General features: G+C 43.1%; 1 protein-coding gene across 1 annotated transcript in view; it reads left to right on the forward strand.

The window, feature by feature from the left end:
* LOC140913377 (cytoplasmic dynein 1 heavy chain 1-like) overlaps nt 1–25,985 on the forward strand; it is a 100,855-nt gene that overhangs the window by 37,413 nt on the left and 37,457 nt on the right. Inside the window, exons 24-43 of the mRNA XM_073349669.1 lie at nt 427–592; nt 681–869; nt 968–1,162; nt 2,852–3,134; nt 3,596–3,696; nt 4,539–4,698; nt 6,091–6,334; nt 6,545–6,728; nt 7,424–7,636; nt 7,838–8,076; nt 8,216–8,372; nt 17,668–17,895; nt 18,157–18,387; nt 18,548–18,688; nt 19,126–19,359; nt 20,086–20,292; nt 20,375–20,496; nt 23,658–23,823; nt 24,069–24,232; nt 24,571–24,700. Coding sequence (XP_073205770.1) covers nt 427–592; nt 681–869; nt 968–1,162; nt 2,852–3,134; nt 3,596–3,696; nt 4,539–4,698; nt 6,091–6,334; nt 6,545–6,728; nt 7,424–7,636; nt 7,838–8,076; nt 8,216–8,372; nt 17,668–17,895; nt 18,157–18,387; nt 18,548–18,688; nt 19,126–19,359; nt 20,086–20,292; nt 20,375–20,496; nt 23,658–23,823; nt 24,069–24,232; nt 24,571–24,700 — 3,754 coding nt within the window. The remainder of the gene's footprint in view (nt 1–426; nt 593–680; nt 870–967; nt 1,163–2,851; nt 3,135–3,595; nt 3,697–4,538; nt 4,699–6,090; nt 6,335–6,544; nt 6,729–7,423; nt 7,637–7,837; nt 8,077–8,215; nt 8,373–17,667; nt 17,896–18,156; nt 18,388–18,547; nt 18,689–19,125; nt 19,360–20,085; nt 20,293–20,374; nt 20,497–23,657; nt 23,824–24,068; nt 24,233–24,570; nt 24,701–25,985) is intronic.

Here is a 25,985-nt window from a genome sequence, read left to right on the forward strand (position 1 = left end):
ATGTTGCATTCTGTTTCACCTTCAATTCTCAGTAGTATGTGAGGTCTTTGGATTGTAGATCTAAACATAACCTCAAGCATAATGTCAAGCATGTGTTCAGAGTGGGAGCTTTGCTGTCTCATAATCTTTCAATACTTAGCATTTATCTATTAATGAGGTGTTAAAGTGGGAAGAAAACTCTAGATAGACTAAAAATGGTGCAGAGAATAAGCCCTCAGGTATTTTTACTATGATCTAACAGAATTATGGAGGAAAGGAATTACACAGCATTGCACAAACTAGCAGACATTTCTCCAGTTTTATAAGGGTTATAGAGGGTTCAAGTAAATACATTAATTCTGGGCCTTCAATTAAGTGTTAAAAAAAAAATCTTTCACCTCAGTGGTCAGTTGTTTTAAACAGATTTAACCTTATCTCTAATACCAGGTTCTACTTCGTTGGTGATGAGGACTTGCTCGAAATCATAGGAAACAGCAAGAATGTAGTTAAGTTGAAGAAACATTTCAAGAAAATGTTTGCTGGGGTTTCGAGCATCATCCTGAATGAAAACAACACTGTTGTTCTGGGGATCTCATCACGTGAAGGAGAGGAGGTAAAGCTGCGTCTTCGAGGTTTTTTTGCAAACTTACAAACCTGGTCGAAATTAAAACTAAAATGACACTTAAATGTAATTGTTTCAGGTGCTGTTCAAAACACCTGTCTCTATCACAGAACATCCTAAGATCAATGAGTGGCTCACACTTGTTGAAAAGGAAATGAGGGTCACACTTGCAAAGCTGCTTGCCGAGTCTGTTACTGAAGTAGAAATCTTTGGTAAAGCAACTTCAATTGATCCCGGTCTCTATATTTCTTGGACTGACAAATATCAGGTATCCATCTTATTCACGTTTGTCTAACCAAACTATATAATACACTTTTGGGGAGGAACAACTCTTAGCAAAAATCTAACTGTATTTTAAATGTTCAGGCCCAGCTTGTTGTCCTGTCAGCCCAAATTGCATGGTCAGAGAATGTGGAATCTGCTCTGAATGGAATGGGTGGTGGAGGAGACAGCAGTCCTCTGCACTCTGTGCTGACTAATGTTGAGGTCACGCTGAATGTGTTAGCAGACTCTGTGTTGATGGAACAGCCACCTCTCCGCAGAAGGAAATTGGAACACTTGGTAAGTAATACTCTCCTCCCCATCCTCAGTAGTCATTCGGTCTCTTACAAAATTTGAACACAATCTGTCCATCTTCAAATCATGAAAGTGACACCTAGGGAAAACTAAAATGTACCCATCAAGATTTCTTGAGGAACATCTGTTTCTGTAGATATTACATATGCCTGACTTGAAATAATGTCTATAAACTTAAATGTCCATGTAACACAAGATTCTGCAGAATTATTTAGTGAATAGAAAACTCTTGGAATATACCCCCCAATCTCCTATTCTGAGAGTAGATAAGATTTATAAATCTAGAGTTTATATTAACTTTTATCATCTATGTATGTACATGACTCCCGTAACCATAGTGTCTGAGCTCCTTCAGCTGTTTAAAAATAGAAACCATTTACATGAGAAATAGTTTAATTTAAAACTTCTGTGTTTGTGTGAGGGGCTGTCATAGTCATGTGAAGAACTTTCTGAAGAAAGAAGAGCTAAACTGAGGGTTTTTGCATTTAGCTACGAAAGTCTTAAGTCATCACTTCTTGCCCACTGAATTCATAGCATAACTCCAGCTCCTCCTAAGAAGCTCTACTTTCCACCAGATGAGTGCAACTGACAATCTATCCTGTTGTTGAAAGGCTCCCGTAAAATAAACCTTGAATGAAACTTCTAATTGGGGAACAAGTGTAGAGTGCATAGCCACAGAATGGTGTTTGTGGCAGTCTGTGCTGCCAAGAAACTAAAGTCCTGTGTTTTGTACAAGCTGGAGCCTTCACTTGGGGTGTGGCTTCACTGCTAGTCATGATTTGCAGTAATCAAATCTATGGACCTTCAGCCTTACCATGTCCGAGTCTGTGCTGATACAATGAGGTGCCCATTTCTGGCCTATTGCAGATGAAAGTTGACATTATTGTGCCTTGGGCATCCAAAAGGATTGAAGGCTCATGATAATTTGAGGGGAAGGTGCCCTCCATAGTGAAGTCTTAGAAGAAGCAAGTTCTTGGAAACATTTCTCTTTATCTACCAGCATCTCAGTCTTGGCTGGGTTAATTCAGCTGCTGATTCTAGCTACTGAAAGCTGGGAATGGAGATGTAGAGCTCAGTTTTGGTTTGTACCTGTTGGGATTTCAGCCCATAGTGTCTCATCAGTTCTCTTGGTGGCTGAAAATATATCTACTTTGAATAACTTGTGCAGAGGATTAAAGCTTGTGGGACCTCAGAGGAGAGGGCTCTTGGTGGGGAGGGATGTAGAAACACTGTCCCTCTACAGCACTTGTGGTTTCTTAGAGGAAAATCTGAGCTGGTTTAAGGGCACTTTAATTCATCACTGGAGGCAGAGAAGAATATCTGGTGACTAACAGTATGTGGTGCCAGATGATGGTACCAGGATGAGTATGAATGTGTTTCCTTTCTCTGCTTGTGGACAGAAAAAGGTTGTCTATAAGGACAGTTCTTGTGATTTCAGAACCATGCCTTGGCCTGAAGCTTGACTGAGAGGGATTCTGTAGCAACAGACTTTTTTTACTAGCTCCTCCTTTCTGCAAGCTATACCTTTGACTTCCAGGTATAGATCATGCCATCTAGCACTGAGCAATGGCTTTTCATAAACTGAGGTGCATTGAGATGCAGTAAAATTGTTAGTTTCATTAGAGTACATGGTCTTTTTTCATTGTGGTTGCTAATGAGATGCTTGTTCTTTAGATTACAGAGTTAGTGCACCAAAGAGATGTTACAAGATCACTGATCAAAAGCAAGATTGACAACTCCAAATCCTTTGAATGGCTCAGCCAGATGCGATTCTACTTTGACCCAAAACAGACAGATGTGTTGCAGCAGCTGTCCATTCAGATGGCAAATGCCAAATTCAACTACGGCTTTGAGTATCTTGGTGTTCAGGATAAACTAGTTCAGACTCCTCTTACTGACCGCTGTTACCTGACAATGACGCAAGCCTTGGAGGCAAGACTTGGAGGCTCTCCGTTTGGTAAGTTTGTACTTATTCCATATGTGTCTTCTGTTAAATGTAAAGATTGATGTTCATCAGCTATAAAATTAATAAAGTAACTTCCATAGTTGAGACTCCAATTTTGAAAAATGAGCAACACTTAGGCTATGTCTATATTTACCAGTAGATCTGCACTGCTGTAATTGATGCAGCAGGTGTTGATTTAGCGGGTCTGTTGAAGACACGCTAAATCGATGGGAGAGTGCTCTCCTACTTATTTGTGTACTCCACCTCCTTGAGAAAAGTAAGGAAAGTCAGCGGGAGAGCATCTCCCATCGACACAGTGAGGTGCACACACTGCGTTAAGTCGACCTAAGCTACATCAACTTCAGTTACGTCATTACTGTGGTACTGTAGCCCAGTCCGTAGACTTTAGATGTTAATATTGACAGTTTAGTGCCTAGGAAGAGACTAATGTTTTTATCCCATTCAAAAAATAGGTCCTGCTGGTACTGGTAAAACAGAATCTGTAAAGGCCCTTGGACACCAGCTTGGCCGCTTTGTTCTGGTTTTCAACTGCGGTGAAACATTTGACTTCCAGGTATAGTATCTTTAATTTAACATGAGAACATTCTTCATTTTATGTTAAGATCTCATTAATATGCCATTTAAGCTTGTAGATTTCAAAACATGTTTGAAAGCTTGTTCCTGTATCTGGCAAAATAGACTCTGGTTACTAAACTGTGCTTCATTGGACCTCACTACCACCTAAAGCAGAATTGGGTTAGAAGCTGCCTGCTCTGTTTTTAGGTAGTAATTTAGCAAGAGAAGATCTGAACTGCAACTTTAGGAAGGTAACTTCAAATTTTTTCAAACTACAGTCTTCCATTACCATCCCCCAGTCATATTGTGTGACCAACTGCAGTAGACCTACTTTAGTGGAAACCAAGTAGGTGTGACTGGCTGACTCCTAATGGATATGTTGCTGCACATACTCCTTATGTCAATGGACTTCCTGATCTATTGCAGCATCGGAACTACTTTTAAATTCTGCTGCAGGTTTAGGAGTGTGCTTGCAGAGATTTTAGAATTAAGTGATAGACTTCCCTAAAGAAGAGTGGAAGTTGCTTAGTAGTGCCTTATACATTCTAGAACATGGAAGTTGGCATTCAAAAACTGAAACCTCTGAGAAGCAAGAGTGGTGTGAGTAGGTAGAGAAGAGTGGAGTGGTGTGTAGAGAAGTAGTTGTTTCTGTTGAAAGCATAAAGATTCTCAGCCTAAAGATACACACACATTAAATAGGGGGTTAATATATGTAACCACAATCCTGTCCAGTCTACACCTGTTCCACTATGTACAGGGAAGAATAACCAAGGTAACTTTTTTTTTCAGTGTGTATGTATGTATATATAAAGCTTATCTTCTCTTTTTCTCCACCTACAGGCAATGGGACGCATCTTTGTGGGGCTCTGCCAAGTGGGCGCATGGGGCTGCTTTGATGAGTTCAACAGACTTGAGGAGCGTATGCTTTCTGCTGTTTCTCAGCAGGTTCAGTGCATCCAGGAAGCCTTGCGAGAACATTGCAATCCAAACTATGACAAGAGTATGCAATTTTTTCCATTGCTAATGGTTTTCTATAGCTGTTCTGTCAAAAGAATGCCCTCACTTGCATGTCTGAAATATGTCCTTTTTGAGAAATCTCTTTGATCAGTTACTCCCACATTGGCCAGAGGTTTTTTGGTTTTTTTTTTACATTTTGAAAATGTAACTTAAACATTAAACAATTAAAGGAAATAGCTTTCAACAGATATGCAGTCACTTTCAACACTGTGTAGCTTTAGTGTAGTGGTAGAAAAAATGTTTGACTAGTTGTACAGTTACTCATCGCTTAACGTTGTAACGTGTTCCTGGAAAATGCAACTTTAAGCAAAACAATATTAAGAAAATCCAATTTCCCCATAAGAATTAATGTAAATGGAAGGGTTAGGTTCCAGGAAAAATGTTTTCTCCAGACAAAAGACTATATTATGTATACCCACAGTATAAGTTTTAAACAAACAATTTAATACTGTGCACAGCAGTGATGATTGTGAAGCTTAGTTGAGGTGTTGAAGTCAGAGGGTGGGATATTTCTTAGGGAATTCCTTACTGCTCAGTGATGAACTAGAACTCAGCTGAGCCCTCAAGGGTTAACACATTGTTAATGTAGCCTCACACTCTACAAGGCACCATGAATGGAGGGAGGGGAGACAGCATGGCAGATAGAGACAGAGACACACACTCTGTGTATGTGAGAGAGAGAGATGTGCATTGCCACTTTAAGTATGCTGAATCACTCTAACTAGATTGCCTTTTTAAGTTGACCAGGAAGTTGAGACAGCAGCTGCTACCAGCATGCTCCCTCTCTTCTGAGCCCCGTAGTGTCCCCTCCCCCAGCTCTATGGAAATGGAATAAGCAGAGGGGAGGGGGACACCCTGATGTTAGCCCCCCTCTTGCCCCCACCCCCGCACAGCAAGCAGGAGGCTCCTGGAAGCAGCTCCAAGGTAGAGGGCAGGAGCAGCACATGGCAGTGAGGGGGAGGGACAGCTGAACTGCCAACAATTGATAGCCTGCTGGGCGGCTGCCGCACAGGGAACTTAGGGGAACGGGGAGCTGATGGGGGGCTGCTGGTCCACCCTGGTTCCAAGCCCCCACCAGCTAGCTCCATTGGGCTGGTCTTTCTGCAAGCAGTGGACAAAGCAGGCAGCTGCCAAACAACATTATAAGGGAGCATTGCACAACTTTAAAATAGCATGTTCCCTAATTGATCAGCAATGTAACAACAAAACAACCTTAACCAGGATGACCGAGATGACTTTAAGTGAGGAGTTACTGTACCATAAACAAAACTATACAGGATACTAAAAGTGAAGTTTCAACTACTGTAGTTGATAGCTGATTTGACTGAGACAAAATCAATTGTAACTAAAAATACTTTGTGTGAACTACTTTTAGCTTCCGCACCTATTACTTGTGAGCTGCTGAATAAACAAGTTAAAGTGAGCCCAGACATGGCTATCTTTGTCACCATGAATCCTGGTTATGCGGGTAGATCAAATCTTCCAGACAACTTGAAGAAGCTGTTCCGTAGCTTGGCGATGACAAAGCCAGACCGCCAGCTGATTGCCCAGGTCATGTTGTACTCCCAGGGTTTCCGTACTGCTGAAGTGCTTGCCAATAAGATTGTCCCATTCTTCAAGTAAGTAATAGTCCCTTAAACAAGTCTGGCCCAAACCACAAGTGACCTTTTAATGTACTTAAATCTGGAACTTAAAATGGCTCTGTAGGTAGTTTTGAAACTACCATAGCAAGAACATAGACCGGTAAGCATGCTTGACACTTTACTATTGAACATTAGTTTTGTGATCTTAGTATGTCTAAAACTGACTCTGATCTCTTTTATCTTTAGACTCTGTGATGAGCAGCTCTCCTCTCAAAGTCATTATGACTTTGGCTTAAGAGCTTTGAAGGGTGTACTGATTAGTGCAGGAAATGTGAAGAGGGAGAGGATTCAGAAGATAAAGTGGGAGAAGGAAAAGCGTGGTGAAGTTGTTGATGAAGGGGAAATTGCTGAGAACCTACCTGAACAAGAGGTAAAACATATACAGATTTTTTTATATTGATTCACAGCAAAGGGGTGATTACTGTAGATACGCATGTATATGAGCACTTACAGTAAAGCTCCTGCTGTATCTAGCATAAACGTAATCTATTTAAGTTCACACGTTGTCGTATTTACTTGAAATCTTGGTACTTTAGGCTACAGAAGTGGTGGTTTCAGCAGATTGAATGGAGTTTTAATCAGTGCTTGAGTTGTTGGAAGTATCTTTCTTACAATAAAACAGAAGCACCTGATGGTTTGTGATCATTACAAACTTTCACCATTCCAATAAAACGAGTGGTGTCCTGACTGTATTCCAAGTGGAGTAGACATTCTGAATGAATGGTAGTTCACATCACTTTCAGATAAATGTTATGTGGGCAAGTACAGCTGTCACTCCTCAATTAAGGCAATTGTATTAGGTGATAGCTTAAGTATTCCCTGTATAGCATCACTTCAAGTTCATAATGCACTGTTATAAATGGTCTTGCACAAATACAAAACTCAACATCAAATAAGTTTTGCAGGGAATAAGAATGCCAAATGCAAACCTAGCAAATGTCAATATACTCTGCAGTCTTAGTATTCAGCGTGACCTGTTTGAAATATTTCCACCAATGTGACTAATGCAGATATTCATTGCTTGCCTTGTATTGTCTAATCAAAGCATGAAAATTTTCCGTGTAGATTTTGATCCAGAGTGTGTGTGAAACAATGGTACCCAAACTTGTTGCAGAAGACATCCCATTGCTGTTCAGTCTCTTGTCTGATGTATTCCCTGGAGTACAGTATCATCGTGGTGAAATGACAGCCCTGCGAGAGGAGCTTAAGAAAGTGTGTCAGGAAATGTACCTTACCTATGGTGATGGAGAAGAAGTTGGTGGCATGTGGGTGGAAAAGGTACATTGTGATAGTTGTAAATCTTACAATGTGGAGTTGACAAAAGTACATGTAGCATTTTCCATATTCCGTGATACAGAAATCAAATATAACTGCTCCCCAGATAGACAGAGTACCTAAAATAAATTTCAACTTTAAGTGATTCCGGATTATTATGTTTGAATCTTAATAACTGGAAGTCTTAAATCTGTTCTGTCACAGGTTCTTCAGCTCTATCAAATTACCCAGATCAATCATGGGTTGATGATGGTGGGTCCTTCTGGAAGTGGAAAGAGCATGGCTTGGAGAGTGCTGCTAAAAGCTCTGGAGCGGCTAGAGGGTGTAGAAGGTGTTGCTCACATCATTGATCCAAAAGCAATCAGCAAAGATCACCTCTATGGTACTTTGGATCCAAATACCAGAGAATGGACAGATGGATTGTTTACACATGTCCTGAGAAAGTGAGTCTTAAACATTAATAGCATATAAGTTAAGAAGTGGCTATTAGAGAGATCCTTGGATGTTGTCATTGCCATGGAGGATTGAGGAAAGGGAATATTACTGTTTTTTAACCTACACTAAATGCTTTCCTGAATTTAGGATCATAGACAATGTGAGAGGTGAATTGCAAAAACGACAGTGGATCATCTTTGATGGGGATGTAGATCCTGAATGGGTGGAGAACTTAAACTCCGTGCTGGATGACAACAAACTACTGACTCTGCCCAATGGAGAACGTCTCAGCCTTCCACCAAATGTAAAGTTCTTTTTGTTTTTACAAACATTTTAGCATTTCTAAATAGTTTAATCTACTGAAAATTTGATAGCTCTGCTGCTTTTGGTAGCTGACATGAACAGGCTCTTACCACACAAACTGTGGGCACAGAGTAAAGTTAATATTGCATCAGAGCAAAAGTGATCTTATGCAATGGTCTGGTTCAATTCTTTAAAACCCTTCTGTGGTTATGGAGTTTGTCATGTCAGGTTTACCTTGACCTTACCAGACTAGGAAATACTAGATCATGCATAAATGTCTAATTAGGTGTTAAATATATAAAATACCTGATGAAGTTAAGATAAAACTTAAATTTTATAACACCTATTGGCTTTTGGGGAGTTTAGAGAAGCATGTTAATTGAGCTTTTATAGTGACTCCTCATTTAACGTTGTAGTTATGTTCCTGAAAGATGCTACTTTAAGCGAAATGATGTTAAGAGAGTCCAATTTCCCCATAAGAATTAATGTAAATAGTGGGGGGGGGCTAGGTTCCAGGGAAATTTTTTTTCTACAGACAAAAGTTTAAGTATAAGTTTTAAACAAACAATTGAATACTGTACATTGTGAAGCTTGGTTGAGGTGGTGAAGACAGGATGGGATATTTCCCAGGGAATGCCTTCCTGCTAAATGATGAACTAGCACTCGGCTGAGCCCTCAAGGGTTAACACATTGTTGTTAATGTAGCCTCACACTCTACAAGGCAGCACATATGAAGGGAGGAGACACAGCATGGCAGTGGCTGCAAACGTTCCCTGTGGAAACTGAACATGATGAACTCATGCTATCCCACTGGAGTGCACCACTACCTCCACTTTCCAAAGTACCGGGTGGGAGAGATGCATGTGTGTGTGAGACAGACACACCACATGGGTGGCTGTGACACACAGACAAACACACCATGTGTGTGAAGCGCATTGCCCCTTTAAGTATGCTGACCCCACTCTAAGTACACTGCCTTTAAGTAGATCAGCAAGTTGAGGCAGCAGCTGCTGCCAGCAAGTCCCCTCCGTCCTGAGTCGTGTCCTGTCCCCTCATTTCCCCTGCTCTGTGGAGATGGGGTACAGGAGCCGGGGGTAGGGGACATAAGAACATAAGAATAGCCATAGTGGGTCAGACCAAAGGTCCATCCAGCCCAGTATCCTGTCTGCCAACAGTGGCCAATGCCAGGTGCCCCAGAGGGAGTGAACCTAACAGGTAACGATCAAGTGATCTCTCTCCTGCCATCCAGCTCCACCCTCTGACAAACAGAGGCTAGGGACACCATTCCTTACCCATCCTGGCTAATAGCCATTAATGGACTTACCCTCCATGAATTTATCTAGTTCTCTTTTAAATCCTGTTATAGTCCTAGCCTTCACAACCTCCTCAGGCAAGGAGTTCCACAGGTTGACTGTGCGCTGTGTGAAGAAGAACTTCCTTTTATTTGTTTTAAACCTGCTGCCTATTAATTTCATTTGGTGGCCCCTAGTTCTTATATTATGGGAACAAGTAAATAACTTTTCCTTATTCACTTTCTCCACACCACTCATGACTTTATATACCTCTATCAAATCCCCACTTAGTCTCCTCTTTTCCAAGCTGAAAAGTCCTAGCCTCTTTAATCTCTCCGCACATGGGACCCGTTCCAAACCACTAATCATTTCAGATGCCCTTTTCTGAACCTTTTCTAATGCCAGCATATCTTTTTTGAGATGAGGAGACCATCTCTGTATGCAGTATTCAAGATGTGGGAGTATCATGGATTTATATAAGGGCAATAAAATATTCTCCATCTTATTCTCTATCCCTTTTTTAATGGTTCCTACCATCCCGTTTGTTTTTTTTTGATTGCCGCTGCACACTGCACACTGTGTGGACTTCTTCAGAGAACTATCCACGATGACTCTAAGATCTCTTTCGTGATTAGTTGTAGCTAAGGGTATGTCTACACTACGAAATTAGGTCGAATTTATAGAAGTCGGTTTTGTAGAAAGCGTTTTTATACAGTTGATTGTGTGTGTCCCCACACAAATGCTCTAAGTGCATGTAGTCGGCGGAGTGTGTCCACAGTACCGAGGCAACCGTCGACTTCTGGAGCGTTGCACTGTGGGTGGCTATCCCACAGTTCCCGCAGTCTCCGCCGCCCATTTGAATTCTGGGTAGAAATCCCAGTGGTTGATGGGGCTAAAACATTGTCACGGGTGGTTCTGGGTACATATCATCAGGCCCCAGTTCCCTTCCTCCCTCCGTGAAAGCAAGGGCAGACAATCATTTTGCGCCTCTTTTCTTGAGTTACCTGTGCAGACACCATACCACGGCAAGCATGGAGCCTGCTCAGCTAACCGTCACCATATGTCTCCTGGGTGCTGGCAGACATGGTACTGCATTGCTACACAGCAGCAGTTTATTGCCTTTTGGCAGCAGACAGTGCAGTATGACTGGTAGCCGTCATCAACATAGTCCTGGGTGCTCTTTTAACCGGGCGCCTGGGCAAACATGGGAGTGACTCAGCCAGGTCATTTCCCTTGTTTCGTCTCGTGGCGATTGAGTCCTACCGGCAATCCACTGTCTTTTAACTTCCAGCTAGCAGAAGATGATGGCTAGTCGTCATACTGCACTGTCTTCTGCTGACCACCCAGGAGATGATGATGGCTAGCAGTCGTACTACACAGTCTGCTGCCAGCAAGATGTATAAAGAAAGATGAAGTGGCTCAAAACAAGAAATAGACCAGATTTGTTTTGTATTCATTTTCTCCTCTCTCCCTTCCTCCCTCCGTGAAATCAACGGCCTGCTAAACCCAGTTTTGAGTTCTATCCTTGAGGTTTTGAGTTCTATCCTTGAGGGGGCCATTCAGTTTCTCACAAAGCCACCCCCTTTGTTGATTTTAATTCCCTGTAAGCCAACCCTGTAAGCCATGTTGTCAGTCGCCCCTCCCTCCGTCAAGGCAATGGCAGACAATCGTTCCGCACCTTTTTTCTGTGCAGACGCCATACCACGGCAAGCAAGGAGCCCATTAAGATCACTTTGGCAATTAGGAGCACATTAAGCACCACGCGCATTATCCAGCAGTATATGCAGCACCAGAACCTGGCAAAGCGATACCGGGTGAGTAGGCAATGTCAGCACGGTGACGTGAGTGATGAGGACATGGACACAGACTTCTCTCAAAGCACGGGCCCTGGCAATGTGGGCATCATGGTGCTAATGGAGCAGGTTCATGTGGTGGAATCCCGATTCTGGGCTCAGGAAACAAGCACAGACTGGTGGGACTGCATAGTGTTGCAGGTCTGGGATGATTCCCAGTGGTTGCAAAACTTTCGCATGCGTAAGGGCACTTTCATGGAACTTTGTGACTTGCTTTCCCCTGCCCTGAGGCGCAAGACTACCAAGATGAGAGCAGCCCTCACCGTTGAGAAGCAAGTGGAAATAGCTTGCAAAGCCAGACAGCTACCGGTCAGTCAGGAATCAATTTGGAGTGGGCAAATCTACTGTGGGGGCTGCTGTGATGCAAGTAGCCCACGCAATCAAAGATCTGCTGATATCAAGGGTAGTGACCCTGGGAAATGTGCAGGTCATAGTGGATGGCTTTGCTGCAATGGGATTCCCTAACTGTGGTGGGGCCATAGACGGAACCCATATCCCTATCTTGGCACCGGAGCACCAAGCTGGCGAGTACATAAACCGCAAGGAGTACTTTTCAATAGTGCTGCAAGCACTGGTGGATCACAAGGGACGTTTCACCAACATCAACGTGGGATGGCCGGGAAAGGTACATGACGCTCGCATCTTCAGGAACTCTGGTCTGTTTCAAAAGTTGCAAGAAGGAACTTTATTCCCAGACCAGAAAATAACCATTGGGGATGTTGAAATGCCTATAGTTATCCTTGGGGACCCAGCCTACCCCTTAATGCCATGGCTCATGAAGCCGTACACAGGCAGCCTAGACAGTAGTCAGGAGCTGTTCAACTACAGGCTGAGCAAGTGCAGAATGGTGGTAGAATGTGCATTTGGACATTTAAAAGCGCGCTGGCGCAGTTTACTAACTCGGTTAGACCTCAGCGAAACCCAATATTCCCACTGTTATTACTGCTTTCTGTGCGCTCCACAATATCTGTGAGAGTAAGGGGGAGATGTTTATGGCAGGGTGGAAGGTTGAGGCAAATCGCCTGGCTGCTGGTTTTGCACAGCCAGACACCAGGGCAGTTAGAAGAGCACAGGAGGATGCGGTGCGCATCAGAGAAGCTTTGAAAACCAGTTTCATGACTGGACAGGCTACGGTGTGAAAGTTCTGTTTGTTTCTCCTTGATGAAACCCCCTGCCCCTTAATTCACTCTACTTCCCTGTAAGCTAACCACCCTCCCCTCCTCCCTTCGATCACCGCTTGCAGAGGCAATAAAGTCATTGTTGCTTCATATTCATACATTCTTTATTCATTCATCACACAAATAGGGGGATAACTACCAAGGTAGCCCAGGAGGGGTGGTGGAGGAGAGAAGCACTGGGAGAGGTGGTGGAGGAGGGAAGGACAAGGCCACACAGCACTTTAAAAGTTTAAAACTTTAAAACTTATTGAATGCCAGCCTTCTGTTGCTTGGGCAATCCTCTGGGGTGGAGTGGCCGGAGGCCCCCCCACCGTGTTCTTGGGCATCTGGGTGAGGAGGCTATGGAACTTGGAGGAGGGAGGTTGGTTACACAGGGGCTGTAGCGGCGGTCTGTGCTCCTGCTGCCTTTCCTGCAGCTCAACCATACGCTGGAGCATATTGGTTTGATCCTCCAGCAGCCTCAGCATTGAATCCTGCCTCCTTTCATCACGCTGCCGCCACCTTTCAGCTTCAGCCCTCTCTTCAGCCCGCCACTTACTCTCTTCAGCCCGCCACCTCTCCTCCCCATTTTGTGCTTTCCTGCACTCTGACATTGTCTGCCTCCACGCATTCATCTGTGCTCTGTCAGTGTGGGAGGACAGCATGAGCTCAGAGAACATTTCATCACGAGTGCGTTTTTTTCACCTTCTAATCTTCACTAGCCTCTGGGAAGGAGAAGATCCTGTGATCCTTGAAACACATGTAGCTGGTGGAGAAAAAAAAAGAGACAGTGGTATTTAAAAAGACACATTTTCTAGAACAATGGCTACACTCTTTCACGGTAAACCTTGCTGTTAACATTACATACACAGCACATGTGCTTTCATTCCAAGGTCGCATTTTGCCTCCCCCCACCCCGTGGCTAGCCCCTCCCCTCTCCACATGGCTAACAGCAGGGAACATTTCTGTTCAGCCACAGGCAAACAGCCCAGCAGGGACGGGCACCTGAATGTCCCCTTAAGAAAAGCACCCTATTTCAACCAGGTGACCATGAATGATATCACTCTCCTGAGGATAACACAGAGAGATAAAGAACGGATGTTGTTTGAATGCCAGCAAACATACACTGCAATGCTTTGTTCTACAATGATTCCCTAGTACATGCTACTGGCGTGGTGTGGTGAAGTGTCCTACCACGGTGGACGGAATAAGGCTGCCATCCCCAGAAACCTTTTGCAAAGGCTTTGGGAGTACATCCAGGAGAGCCGCAAATGCCAGGGCAAATTAATCATTAAACATGCTTGCTTTTAAACCATGTATAGTATTTTAAAAGGTACACTCACCAGAGGTCCCTTCTCTACCTGGCGGGTCCGGGAGGCAGCCTTTGGTGGGTTCGGGGGTACTGGCTCCAGGTCCAGGGTGAGAAACAGTTCCAGGCTGTCGGGAAAACCGGTTTCTCCGCTTGCTTGCTGTGAGCTATCTACAACTTCATCATCATCATCTTTCTCGTCCCCAAAACCTGCTTCTGTGTTGCCTCAATCTCCATTGAAGGAGTCAAGCAACACGGCTGGGGTAGTGGTGGCTGAACCCCCTAAAATGGCATGCAGCTCATTATAGAAGCGGCAAGTTTGGGGCTTTGACCTGGAGCGGCCGTTTGCCTCTCTGGTTTTCTGGTAGGCTTGCCTCAGCTCCTTAAGTTTCATGCGGCATTGCTTCGGGTCCCTGTTATGGGCTCTGTCCTTCATGCCCTGGGAGATTTTGGCAAATGTTTTGGCATTTCGAAAACTGGAATGGAGTTCTGATAGCACGGATTCCTCTCCCCATACAGCGATCAGATCCCATACCTCCCGTTCGGTCCATGCTGGAGCTCTTTTGCGATTCTGAGACTCCATCATGGTCACCTCTGCTGATGAGCTCTGGCCAGCATGGCAAGCTGCAGGTGACCATGCAAACAGAAAATTAAAATTCAAAAGTTTGCAGGCCTTTTCCTGTCTACCTGGCCAGTGCATCTGAGTTGAGAGTGTTGTCCAGAGCGGTCATAATAGAGTACTCTGGGATAGCTCCCGGAGGCCAATACCGTCTAATTGTGTCCACAGTACCCCAAATTCGACCCAGCAAGGCCGATTTAAGGCTAATTGAGGGTGGAGTAAGGAAATCGATTTTAAGAGCCCTTTCTGTTGAAAAAAAGGGCTTCATTGTGTGGACGCATGCAGGTTTACATTGATTTAATGCTGCTAAATTCGACCTAAACTCCTAGTGTAGACCAGGGCTAAATTAGCCCCCATCTTATTGGTATAGTTGGGGTTAGTTTTTCCAATGTGCATTACTTTACATTTATCCACATTAAATTTCTTTGCCATTTTGTTGCCCAATCACTTAGTTTTGTGAGTTCTTTTTGAAGTGCTTCACAGTCTGCTTTGGTCTTAACTATCTTGAGCAGTTCAGTATCTTCTGCAAACTTTGTCACCTCACTGTTTACCCCTTTCTCCAGATCATTTATGAATAGGTTGAATAGGATTGGTCCTAGGACTGACCGTTGGGGAACACCACTAGTTACCCTTCTCCATTCTGAAAATTTATCATTTATTCCTACCCTCTGTTCCCTGTCTTTTAACCCAGTGGTTCTCAAAGCCAGTCCGCTGCTTGTTCAGGGAAAGCCCCTGGCTGGCTGGTCCAGTTTGTTTACCTGCCGCATCCGCAGGTTCAGCCTATCGCAGCTCCCACTGGCCGCGGTTCACCTCTCCAGGCCAATGGGGGCTGCATGAAGGGCAGCCAGCACGTCCCTTGGCCTGTGCCACTTCCCGCAGCCCCCATTGGCCTGGAGGGGCAAACCGTGGCCAGTGGGAGCCATGATCGGCTGAACCTGCAGACGCGGCAGGTAAACAAACCAGTCTGGCCCGCCAGGGGCTTTCCCTGAACAAGCAGCGGACCAGCTTTGAGAACCACTGTTTTAACCAGTTCTCAATCCATGAAAAGATCTTCCCTCTTATCCCATGACAACTTAATTTACATAAGAGCCTTTGGTGAGGGACCTTGTCAAAGGCTTTCTGGAAATCTAAGTACACTGTGTCCTCTGAACTTTGTCCACGTTTGTTGACTCCTTCAAAGAACTCTAATAGATTAGTAAGACATGATTTCCCTTTACAGAAACCATGTTGACTTTTGCACAACAATTTATATTCTACTATGTGTCTGACAATTTTATTCTTTACTATTGTTTCAACTAATTTGCCTGGTACTGACGTTAGACTTACCGGTCTGTAATTGCCGGGATCACCTCTAGAGCTATTTTAAAATATTGGCATTACATTAGCTATCTTCCAGTCATTGGGTACAGAAGCTGATTCAAAGGACAGGTTACAAACTACAGTTAATAGTTCCGCAATTTCACATATGAGTTCTTTCAGGACTCTTGGGTGAATGTCATCTGGTCCTGGTGACTTGTTACTGTTAAGTTTCTCAATTAATTCCAAAACTTCCTCTAATGACACTTCAGTCTGTGACAATTCCTCAGATTTGTCACCTACAAAGGATGACTCAGGTTTGGGACTCTCCCCAACATCCTCAGTCATGAAGACTGAAGCAAAGAATTCATTTAGTTTCTCCACAATGATGTTATCGTCTTTGTGCTCCTTTTGTATCTCGATCGTCCAGGGGCCCCACTGGTTGTTTAGCAGGCTTCCTGCTTCTGATGTACTTAAAAACATTTTATTATTATTTTGAGTTTTTGGCTAGCTGTCCTTCAAACTCCTTTTTGGCTTTTCTTATTACATTTTATACTTAATTTGGCAGTGTTTATGCTCATTTCTATTTACCTCACTAGGATCTGACTTCCACTTTTTAAAAGCCTTTTTATCTGTCACTGCTTCTTTTACATGGTGTTAAGCCACAGTAGCTCTTTTTTAATTTGGGATATACACTTAAGTTGGGCCTCTATTATGGTGTCTTTGAAAAGTGCCCATGCAGCTTGCAGGGATTTCACTCTAGTCACGGTACCTTTTAATTTCTGTTTAATTAACCTCCTCATTTTTGCATAGTTCCCCTTTCCGAAATGAAATGCCACGGTGTTGGGCTGCTGAGGTGTTCTTCCCACCACAGGAATGTTAAATGTTGTTATATTATGGTCACTATTTCCAAGCAGTCCTGTTATAGTTGGACCAGATCCTTCACTCCACTCAGGACTAGATCGAGAGTTGCCCCTCCCCTCGTGGGTTCCTGTACCAACTGCTCCAAGAAGCAGTCATTTAAAGTATTGAGAAATTTTGTCTCTGCATTTCGTCCTGAGGTGACATGTACCCAGTCAATATGGGGATAATTGAAATCCTCCATTATTATTGAGTTCTTTATTTTGATAGCTTCTCTAATGTCCCTTAGCATTTCATCATCACTATCACTGTCCTGGTCAGGTGGTCAATAATAGATCCCTACTGTTATATTCTTATTAGAGCCTGGAATTACTATCCATACAGATTCTATGGAACATGTGGATTCATTTAAGATTTTTATTTCATTTGATTCTACATTTTCTTTCACATATACCAACACGTATAGGGACACCCTGACATCAGCACCCCTCCTTACCCCACCACCCCCTGCACAGCAAGCAGGAGGTTCCCGGGAGCAGCTCCAAGGCAGAGAACAGGAGCAGCACATGGCAGTGGCGGGAGGGATACCTGAACTGCCCAGCAATTGATAGCCTGCTGGATGGCTGTCGCACAGACAACTTAGGGGAGCTGATAGTGGGGCTGCCGGTCCCCCCTGGTTCCAAGCCCCCAACAGCTAGCTCTGGCAGCCACCTGCTTTGTCCACTGGTTGCAGAAAAACAACGTTATAAGGGAGCATTGCACAACTTTAAACGAGCATGTTCTCTAACAGATCGGCGACGTAACAATGAAACAACATTAATTGGGACGATGTTAAGTGAGGAGTTACTGTAATAGATTCAGTAGAACATAAAATCTAACTTCTCTTAAATGTCTGCACTTTCTCTCTAGGTGCGTATCATGTTTGAGGTACAGGATCTGAAATATGCTACTATGGCCACAGTGTCAAGGTGCGGAATGGTCTGGTTCAGTGAAGATGTTCTAAGCACTGACATGATATTCAATAACTTCTTGGCCAGACTACAAAGCATCCCTCTGGATGAAGAGGAAGAGGAAGCTCAGCGCAGGCGAAAGGGCAAAGAAGATGAAGGTGAAGAAGCAGCTTCTCCAATGTTGCAGGTATAACTTGGAATGGATTGTAATACTGTGGACTGACACCAGACCCACTAAAAGTAGGAAGTGCCTTGAAAGCTTATCTTACCGGCTGTACTGAATATAAATAGACATTGAGTTAACAAAATATAACTTGCGTGTTGTATTCCCCAATTAAAGTATGACACTTTGAACCCATGCTATTGACAAACTTATTTTAAAATCTAGTGTTATGACTTAAGACTACAAACCAAGTTCCTTGAACAATGCTAATGTCTTTACCAACAGATTCAAAGAGATGCAGCAACAATTATGCAGCCCTATTTCACATCTAATGGACTAGTGACTAAAGCTCTTGAACATGCTTTCAAGTTAGAGCATATCATGGACCTCATTCGTTTGCGCTGTCTTGGTTCATTGTTCTCTATGTTGCATCAGGCTTGCCGCAATGTAGCCCAGTACAATGCAAACCATCCCGATTTCCCTATGCAGAAAGAGCAACTGGAGCGTTATATCCAGGTAAAGTAAATACTGCAGCAAAGTGATCTGATAGCCTAAAGATGAACACAGTTACCAGACTTTTTGAATAGTCTCCTTGTATTTTCTTCAGCTGTCCTTCAAACACAAGTAATACTTTTTTGCATTTGTGTGGACTAAACTTTCTCTTGTCTTCCATCAGAGATACCTGGTCTATGCAATACTGTGGTCATTCTCTGGAGACAGTGGACTGAAAATGAGAGCAGAGCTGGGAGAATACATTAGGAGAATCACCACTGTACCATTGCCCACAGTACCCAACATACCCATAATTGATTATGAGGTAATAGCCTCTTGTACCTTGTATAGTTACAAACCTAATTCCTAAAGAAACAAAACCAGAATGACCCACAGAAGCTTATGCTCCAATACATCTGTTAGTCTGTAAGATGGCACAGGACTCTTTGCCACTATTTCTAAATTAACCTCTCTCAATGGGAGTAAATTAGTATCTCACAAGTTAGCTCAAGGCAAGCCACTCTAAATTTGATTGATTATTTTATTTTTTATTTGTTTTGCTCAGTTGGTACATAATTTACTGTGTAGTCCAAGCTTCTTCTAAACTAGTCCCACAGAATTAAATCTGCAGGTGTTAAAAGCCTAACTGAGTTCACAGATTAAAGCATGAAGTTGTGTAAAATACGATGGGGTTATGATGAGAACCCCATTGAAACACATCTCTCTACTAAATTTGTACATTAACTATTTCTGTTCACCTAGGTGTCAATTACAGGTGAATGGGTCCCATGGCAGTCCAAGGTTCCTCAGATTGAAGTTGAGACACACAAGGTTGCTGCTCTTGATGTTGTAGTACCAACCCTAGATACTGTCCGGCATGAAGCTTTACTGTATACTTGGCTAGCGGAACACAAACCCCTAGTGCTCTGTGGCCCACCAGGTTCTGGAAAGACTATGACCCTTTTCAGTGCTCTCAGAGCCCTCCCTGATATGGAGGTAACTATTCTGTTTATGTGTGGGTTATTGAATAATAGCAAATTTATAACAAGTAAAAGCTGCCTACAAGGTTTACTCTCGTGATTACAGCAGCACCTCTCTACTTACATGGCAAAAGCTTCTTTGTATCAGAGCTCTTTGCCCAAGTAAATGAATGTATCTTTATAACACTCTGTGAAGTAGAAACATGAACTATAAAAGGGAGTGGAAACTGAAGCAGAAATCAGTGACTTGCCCATAGTCACCAGGAAGATCTAGACTCTTCCTAACTCCAGGAGTCCCTTAACTTCAAGGCCATCTGTTCTTCCTTTCTAACTAGCACCAGTAGTACTGGCTTTTTTCCACTTGTTCAGTATTAAATCAAAAGTATTTTGAGTTCAGGTAGCTGTTCCGTCTTGGTATATGAGTGTTTAAACCTGTTAACAGTGATGAGAGACAGTATGTGTAACAGGTGGGTGCTACTGGCACATAACAGACTTTGATGGCAAAGTCTATAAGGAATTTTACATATCTGTAGTGACCCAAATACTTGTGTAAACAGAATTCAGTGATCAGTATCTAGTCAACATACAGCATATATTTTCAGTCTGAAGGCCAAGTTGTAACATATATTTGTTACTGAGGAATGATAATCTATTGAAACTTTGGTTCTAAGACTTCAAGCTATTAAAACATATCAAATGTCTTCATGAATTTACCTCTTTCACCCCCCTTTTTTTTTTAAAGGTGATTGGACTTAACTTCTCTAGTGCTACTACCCCTGAGCTACTTTTGAAAACTTTTGATCATTACTGTGAGTACAGGCGTACACCTAATGGAGTGGTGCTGGCCCCCGTGCAGCTAGGAAAGTGGCTGGTGCTGTTCTGTGATGAAATCAACTTGCCAGATATGGATAAGTATGGCACGCAGAGAGTCATATCCTTCATTAGACAGGTTTGTTTTGTTGTGAAACTAAGGATTCTACTGTTATGCTTTTATGGAAACTTTCTTATATTAAAACAATTCCCTCATTCAGATGGTGGAACATGGAGGCTTCTACCATACGTCGAATCAGACCTGGGTGAAATTAGAGAGGATTCAGATTGTTGGAGCTTGTAACTCCCCTACCGATCCTGGAAGGAAACCACTTTCACATAGGTAAATACTATTCTGAAGCTACTAAAACTATAGTACTGATCTGCAAAATGGAGTATCTGATTCCTTTACATTCTACTATTGGAATCCAGTTTTTGTAGCGTCAAATATTGGTTTAAAAATACCTTGCATCCAAATGAGCTGCTCATTAACAGTCCATCAGGCTCCTGTTGATCTTCAATAAGTCTTGGAGCACTGGAAGTTCCGAAGACTGGAAGAAAGCTGCTAAAATGCCAGTTTTTAAAAAGGGTAAATGGGATGACCTAGATCCCAGCCAGAATAATGGAGTGGCTGATACAGGACTTGATTGTTAAAGGGTTAATAGAGGGCAATGTAACTAATACAAATCAACATGGGTTTATGGAGAATAGATCATGTCAAACTAACTTTGTTGTTTTTGATGAGATTGCAAATTTAGTTGATAAAGGTAATAGCGTTGACAAAATATACTCACTTAGGTAAGGCATTTGACTTGGTATTGCACGACAATTTGATTTAAAAAACACACAAAAAACTAGAATGATATAAAAGTTACATGGCACACATTAAATGGATTAAAAACTGGCTAACTGATACGTCTCAAAATGTAACTGTTAACTGGGAGCCATTATTGAGTGGGCTTGTTTCCAGTAGGGTTGCGCAGGGCCTGGTTCTTGACCATATGATATTTAACATATTTATCAATCACTGATTGTTTGCAGAGGACCCAAAAATGGGAGGATGGTAAATAATGATGAGGACAGGTCACTGATTCACAGCAATCTGTGTCACTTGGTAAACTTGGCGCAAGCAGTTAATATGCATTTTAATAAAGCTAAATGTAAATACATACATCTAGGAACAAAGAAAGTTGGCCATACTTACAGGCTGGGGGACTCTATCCTGAGAGAGGTTTGGGGATCATGGTGGATAATCAGTTGAACTTGAGCTCCCCGCTGAACATGTAACGCTGTGGCCAAAAGAGCTAATGCAATCCTGGGATGCTTAAATGAAGATCACAAATAGGAATAAAGAGGTTTATTTGATCTCTGTATTTGGCACTCTTGTGACCACTGCTGTGTGGCCACTGTGGCATTGATGTGACCACTGTGAATCTGTGTCCAGTTCTGATGCCCACAATTCAAGAAAGATGTGGACAAATTGAAGAGAGTTCAGAGAAGGGCCACAAGAATGATAAAGGATTAGAAAACCTGCTTTTATAATGATGGACTCAAAACGCTCAAGATATTTAGTTTAACAAAGAATATGTTCAGGAGGGACTTGATTAGTCTGTAAGTACTGTGACAAAGTTCCACCTCTGCCTTGGGGGGTCCTGTGCTTATTGGCGGATTTGCTCGCCTCAGCGATTCACAGCAGCCCTCAGTTTGGCCACTTTTGCTAGTGGCTCAAACCTGCCGTTCACTCAGCTAACCTCATCACTGGCCAGCATGGGGAAAGGGAGGAGAACAATCCCTGCAGTCTCTGCTGACCCAACTAGTGGGTCGGGGGCTAGGCCAGGAACCTTCCCCTCTGGTGGAACCCACAGTCAAGGTCACCTCCTCTTGTATCAAATAGGGAGTTGAAGGGATTGGGGGGAACCTGGGCCTGCCCTCTACTCTGGGTTCCAGCCCAGGGCCCTGTGGATTGCAACTGTCTAAGGTGTCTCCTGTAACAACTGCGTGACCGCTACAACTCTCTGGGCTACTTCCCCATGGCCTCCTCCCAACTCCTTCTTTATCCTCATCACAGGACCTTCCTCCTGATGTATGATAATGCTTGTACTCCTCATTCCTCCAGCAGTACACCTTCTCACTCTCAGCTTCTTGTGTGCCTCTTGCTCCCAGCTCCTCGCACACACCTCACTAACTGAAGTGAGGTCCTTTTTAAAACCAGGTGCCCTGATTAGCCTGCCTGTCCTAATTGATTCTGGTAGCTTCTTAATTGGTTCCAGAAACTTCCTGATTGTTCTGGAACAGCCCATTATCTTACTCAGGGGAAAGGGACCTGCTTAATCTGGAGCTAATATATCTACCTTCTATCACTCTCCTGTAGGCATCTGGCCTGACCCTGTCACAGTACCTACAGAGGGAACAAATATTTAATAATGGGCTCTTCAGCTTCCAGCCACTGGATCATGTTGTACCTTTCTTTGCTAGACTGAAGCTAGACAAATTCAGACTGGAAACAAGGCATACATTTTTAACAGTGAGAGTAGTTACCCATTGGAATAACTTACCGAGGGTGGATTCTGCATCATTCACAATTTTTAAATCGAGACATAGGCGCCGACTCCATGGGTGCTCCAGGGCTGGAGCACCCACAGGGAAAAATTGCCACAGCAGCCAAGCTCCCCGCCCCAGCTCACCTCACCTCCACCTCCTCCCCTGAGTGCACCATGCCCCGCTTCTCCCCTCAGCGCTTGCTGTGGCAAAACAGCTGCTTCTCAGCGTAACAAGCTGTGTGAGGGAGGGGGGAGGAGCAGGAATGCAGCGCACTCAGGGGAGGATGCGGGGAAGAGGCGGGGCCAGGGCGGGAATTTGGGGAAGGAGTCCAATGGGGGAGGAGTCGGGGCGGGGACTTTGGGGAAGGGGTTGATATGGGGGTGGGGCAGGGGCAGGAGGAGGTGGGGCAGGCATGGGTCAGGGAGGGGGGGTCATGCACTCACCGGCGCCAGGAGAAGTTGGTGCCTATGAATCAAGATAACAGCATTTTTTTCTAAAAGATGCCCTGGGAATTATTTTGGGGAAGTTCTACCGCCTGTGTTCTATGGGAGGTTAGACTAGATTTCTTCTGGCCTTAAAATCTATGAACAACACAGACTGTACTCCATTCATATCCCTGTACTTCAAAGAGGACTTTATATTAGCCAACAGGATGGTGGCTAACGTGAGTGCTGAACATCACTCATTTCAGAGGCTGAGAATGCTGTTGTGAAATTAATAGTTATTTTTACCTTATGAAACAAGCAGCTTGGATCAGAAACGAACCAATATGATGTGATATTGCAGAGTACAAGTCAGTAATTGACTCTCCTACTTTGACTTTTAGTGGCTTAATTTGAGATGAAATCTCCACCAAGGATGGCAGTTGTTTTGAATATTGAAAATAGATCGGTCAGGTCTAGTCTAGCTGACTTGGGTGAAGTCTTTCCTGGTATGAACACTAAGCGATTGGACCTCTTTCAGATTTTTACGCCACGTCCTTGTGGTGTATGTGGACTATCCTGGACCAGCTTCTCTTACTCAGATATATGGAACATTCAATCGTGCAATGCTGAGGCTTATCCCATCGCTCCGCACATATGTAGAACCTCTTACTGCTGCCATGGTAGAGTTCTATACAATGTCACAGGTAACTTGATCTACACACTATCCCAACTTCTACTGACTAGTCCTCTTTCCTATTACTATTAATAATGCTTAATAATTATGTTACTATTCCACTTTAGATAAATCCCAGTGCTTTTTGTCTTGGCCTGCTTACCCTGTTTTTATTAGCAGTTGTGAGATGGGGACATGAGAAGCATTGTTTGCATGTTAATTATTGTTGCACAACTTTATCCTATTATATAATATACCCAGTGTTTTGAATTTTAGGAAAGGTTCACCCAGGAGATACAACCACACTACATCTATTCACCTCGTGAAATGACTCGATGGGTGATAGGTATCTTTGAAGCCTTAAGACCATTAGAAACCTTACCTGTTGAAGGTCTTATTAGGATTTGGGCACACGAAGCCTTGCGTCTCTTCCAAGACAGGTAAAGAAACTATGGAAATAGTATTAAAAGTACAAATTGTAGAAATGAACAAAAGTTTAAGTTCATAAAATAAGTGCCACCTTCAAAGGCTTATACACATAACCAAAATATGAAGAATAATATTTTTGTGGATTTGAAATCTAGTCCTCTAAGCTCAGGGCAAGAGAAGTGTCTGTTGGATTGCTAAGTAGTTGCAAGTAGGTAGAACTGAGTCATATTTACAATAGTATTATCCTTTGCCTTAATTTGCTATTTATAGCACTTAGCGTGTCCTTCACACATATCTGTTTTTAATAGGTGTTGCATGCTTGCTTGTAACTGTCTTTCTGTCTAACTAGACTTGTGGAAGATGAGGAGAGACGTTGGACTGATGAAAACATTGATATGGTAGCTCTGAAACATTTCCCCAACATAGACAAAGAGAAAGCTATGAGCAGACCCATCTTGTACAGCAATTGGCTGTCAAAGGTAAAGAGGAATATCTCAATCGAAGCCTTGCCATTGACTGTTGCAGACACTAAGTATCCTATTAAGAGAGTGAATCTTTGCCCATCACTTCTCTTAGGCAGCACTCGTTCTAGCATACTAAGTGCAATCCATGCTATGATAGGATTTACCATTGACAATAAGGATTGCTAACCATTTGGACTTAGTAAGCAAACACATTTGATGCAGCATGCCATGATGGGTATCCAGCACACAGCAGAATCTGTCTGGGTATCAAGGGAGTAGAACTGTGAATTTGAAGGCAGAGCATATACCCAAACAGGGACACCTCTAGAATACCAAGGGTAACCATTGCAGAAAGTATCCTGGGGTCTTGGACTAGTGCAGTTAGAAGATGTAGGTTGTCTTTTTGGTTTATTTAACAAATAAGCCAGTGGTGTCCGTAACCACACTGGCTAACTAATGACTCAAAGAAGAAGTGCCACCCACTGAGTCACAAGCTTCACTTCCTAGCATCCTGGGTTTCCCTGGGTTTCCCAAGTGGTGTTAGATCATTGTGTAGCTTGATCTGAGGTATGACCCAAGGTGGTATGATTGTGGAGTACAAGCATACTCAGTCTTGTATCTAGCTGTATGCTTTCAGAACAATAATTGCCTATAGTCATCTCATAACAAACATTAGTGTCTGATCAATAAACTGTTCATGGCCTTAGACCCCCCCCCCCACCACCACCAATCCTTTATATGACCTCAACTGTTGCAGCTGACTTCAAGAAACAATTGTGTAATGCTAATATGTGGTTGTAAAGCTTGTTGCTCTGAATGTTTTAGGGTTTGCTTTTCAGTGTCCAAGCAGGTATTCATAAATCTACTTCTCTGCCTGTTGGCTAAATGCTCTCCTGTCTGTTTAGACTTATGAAAATGCACTTAACATACATGCACCCTGTGTTAGATAACGTAACTCAAACCAGTTGAACCATATGTGTGTTCAAATCAGGAGTTTGCAGTGATGGTAAAAGTGCCAAGGAGGAGCACAAATACCTATCTACCTGGGAATTTTCTGGCACCTATGAATATACTGACTTATATTGCCTCTTAAAGTAGTCAGTAGATCCTTTTAGATGCCTTACATTACAGTGGCTCTGCGGACATGATGTACAAATAGAAAATGCATCAGATTTTAGTGCAGCATCTGAGCTGGTGTGGAAACTAGTTTTTCAACTTAAAGTGAAAGTCTGAACTGTGCTGCTAAGAGGCACAGCACAGAACTCATAGCCAAAGGGGAGTGGGGTGGGGACTAAGGTAG

This window comes from Lepidochelys kempii, chromosome 6 (genome assembly GCF_965140265.1).
Source record: "Lepidochelys kempii isolate rLepKem1 chromosome 6, rLepKem1.hap2, whole genome shotgun sequence".
Lineage (NCBI taxonomy): Eukaryota > Metazoa > Chordata > Testudines > Cheloniidae > Lepidochelys > Lepidochelys kempii.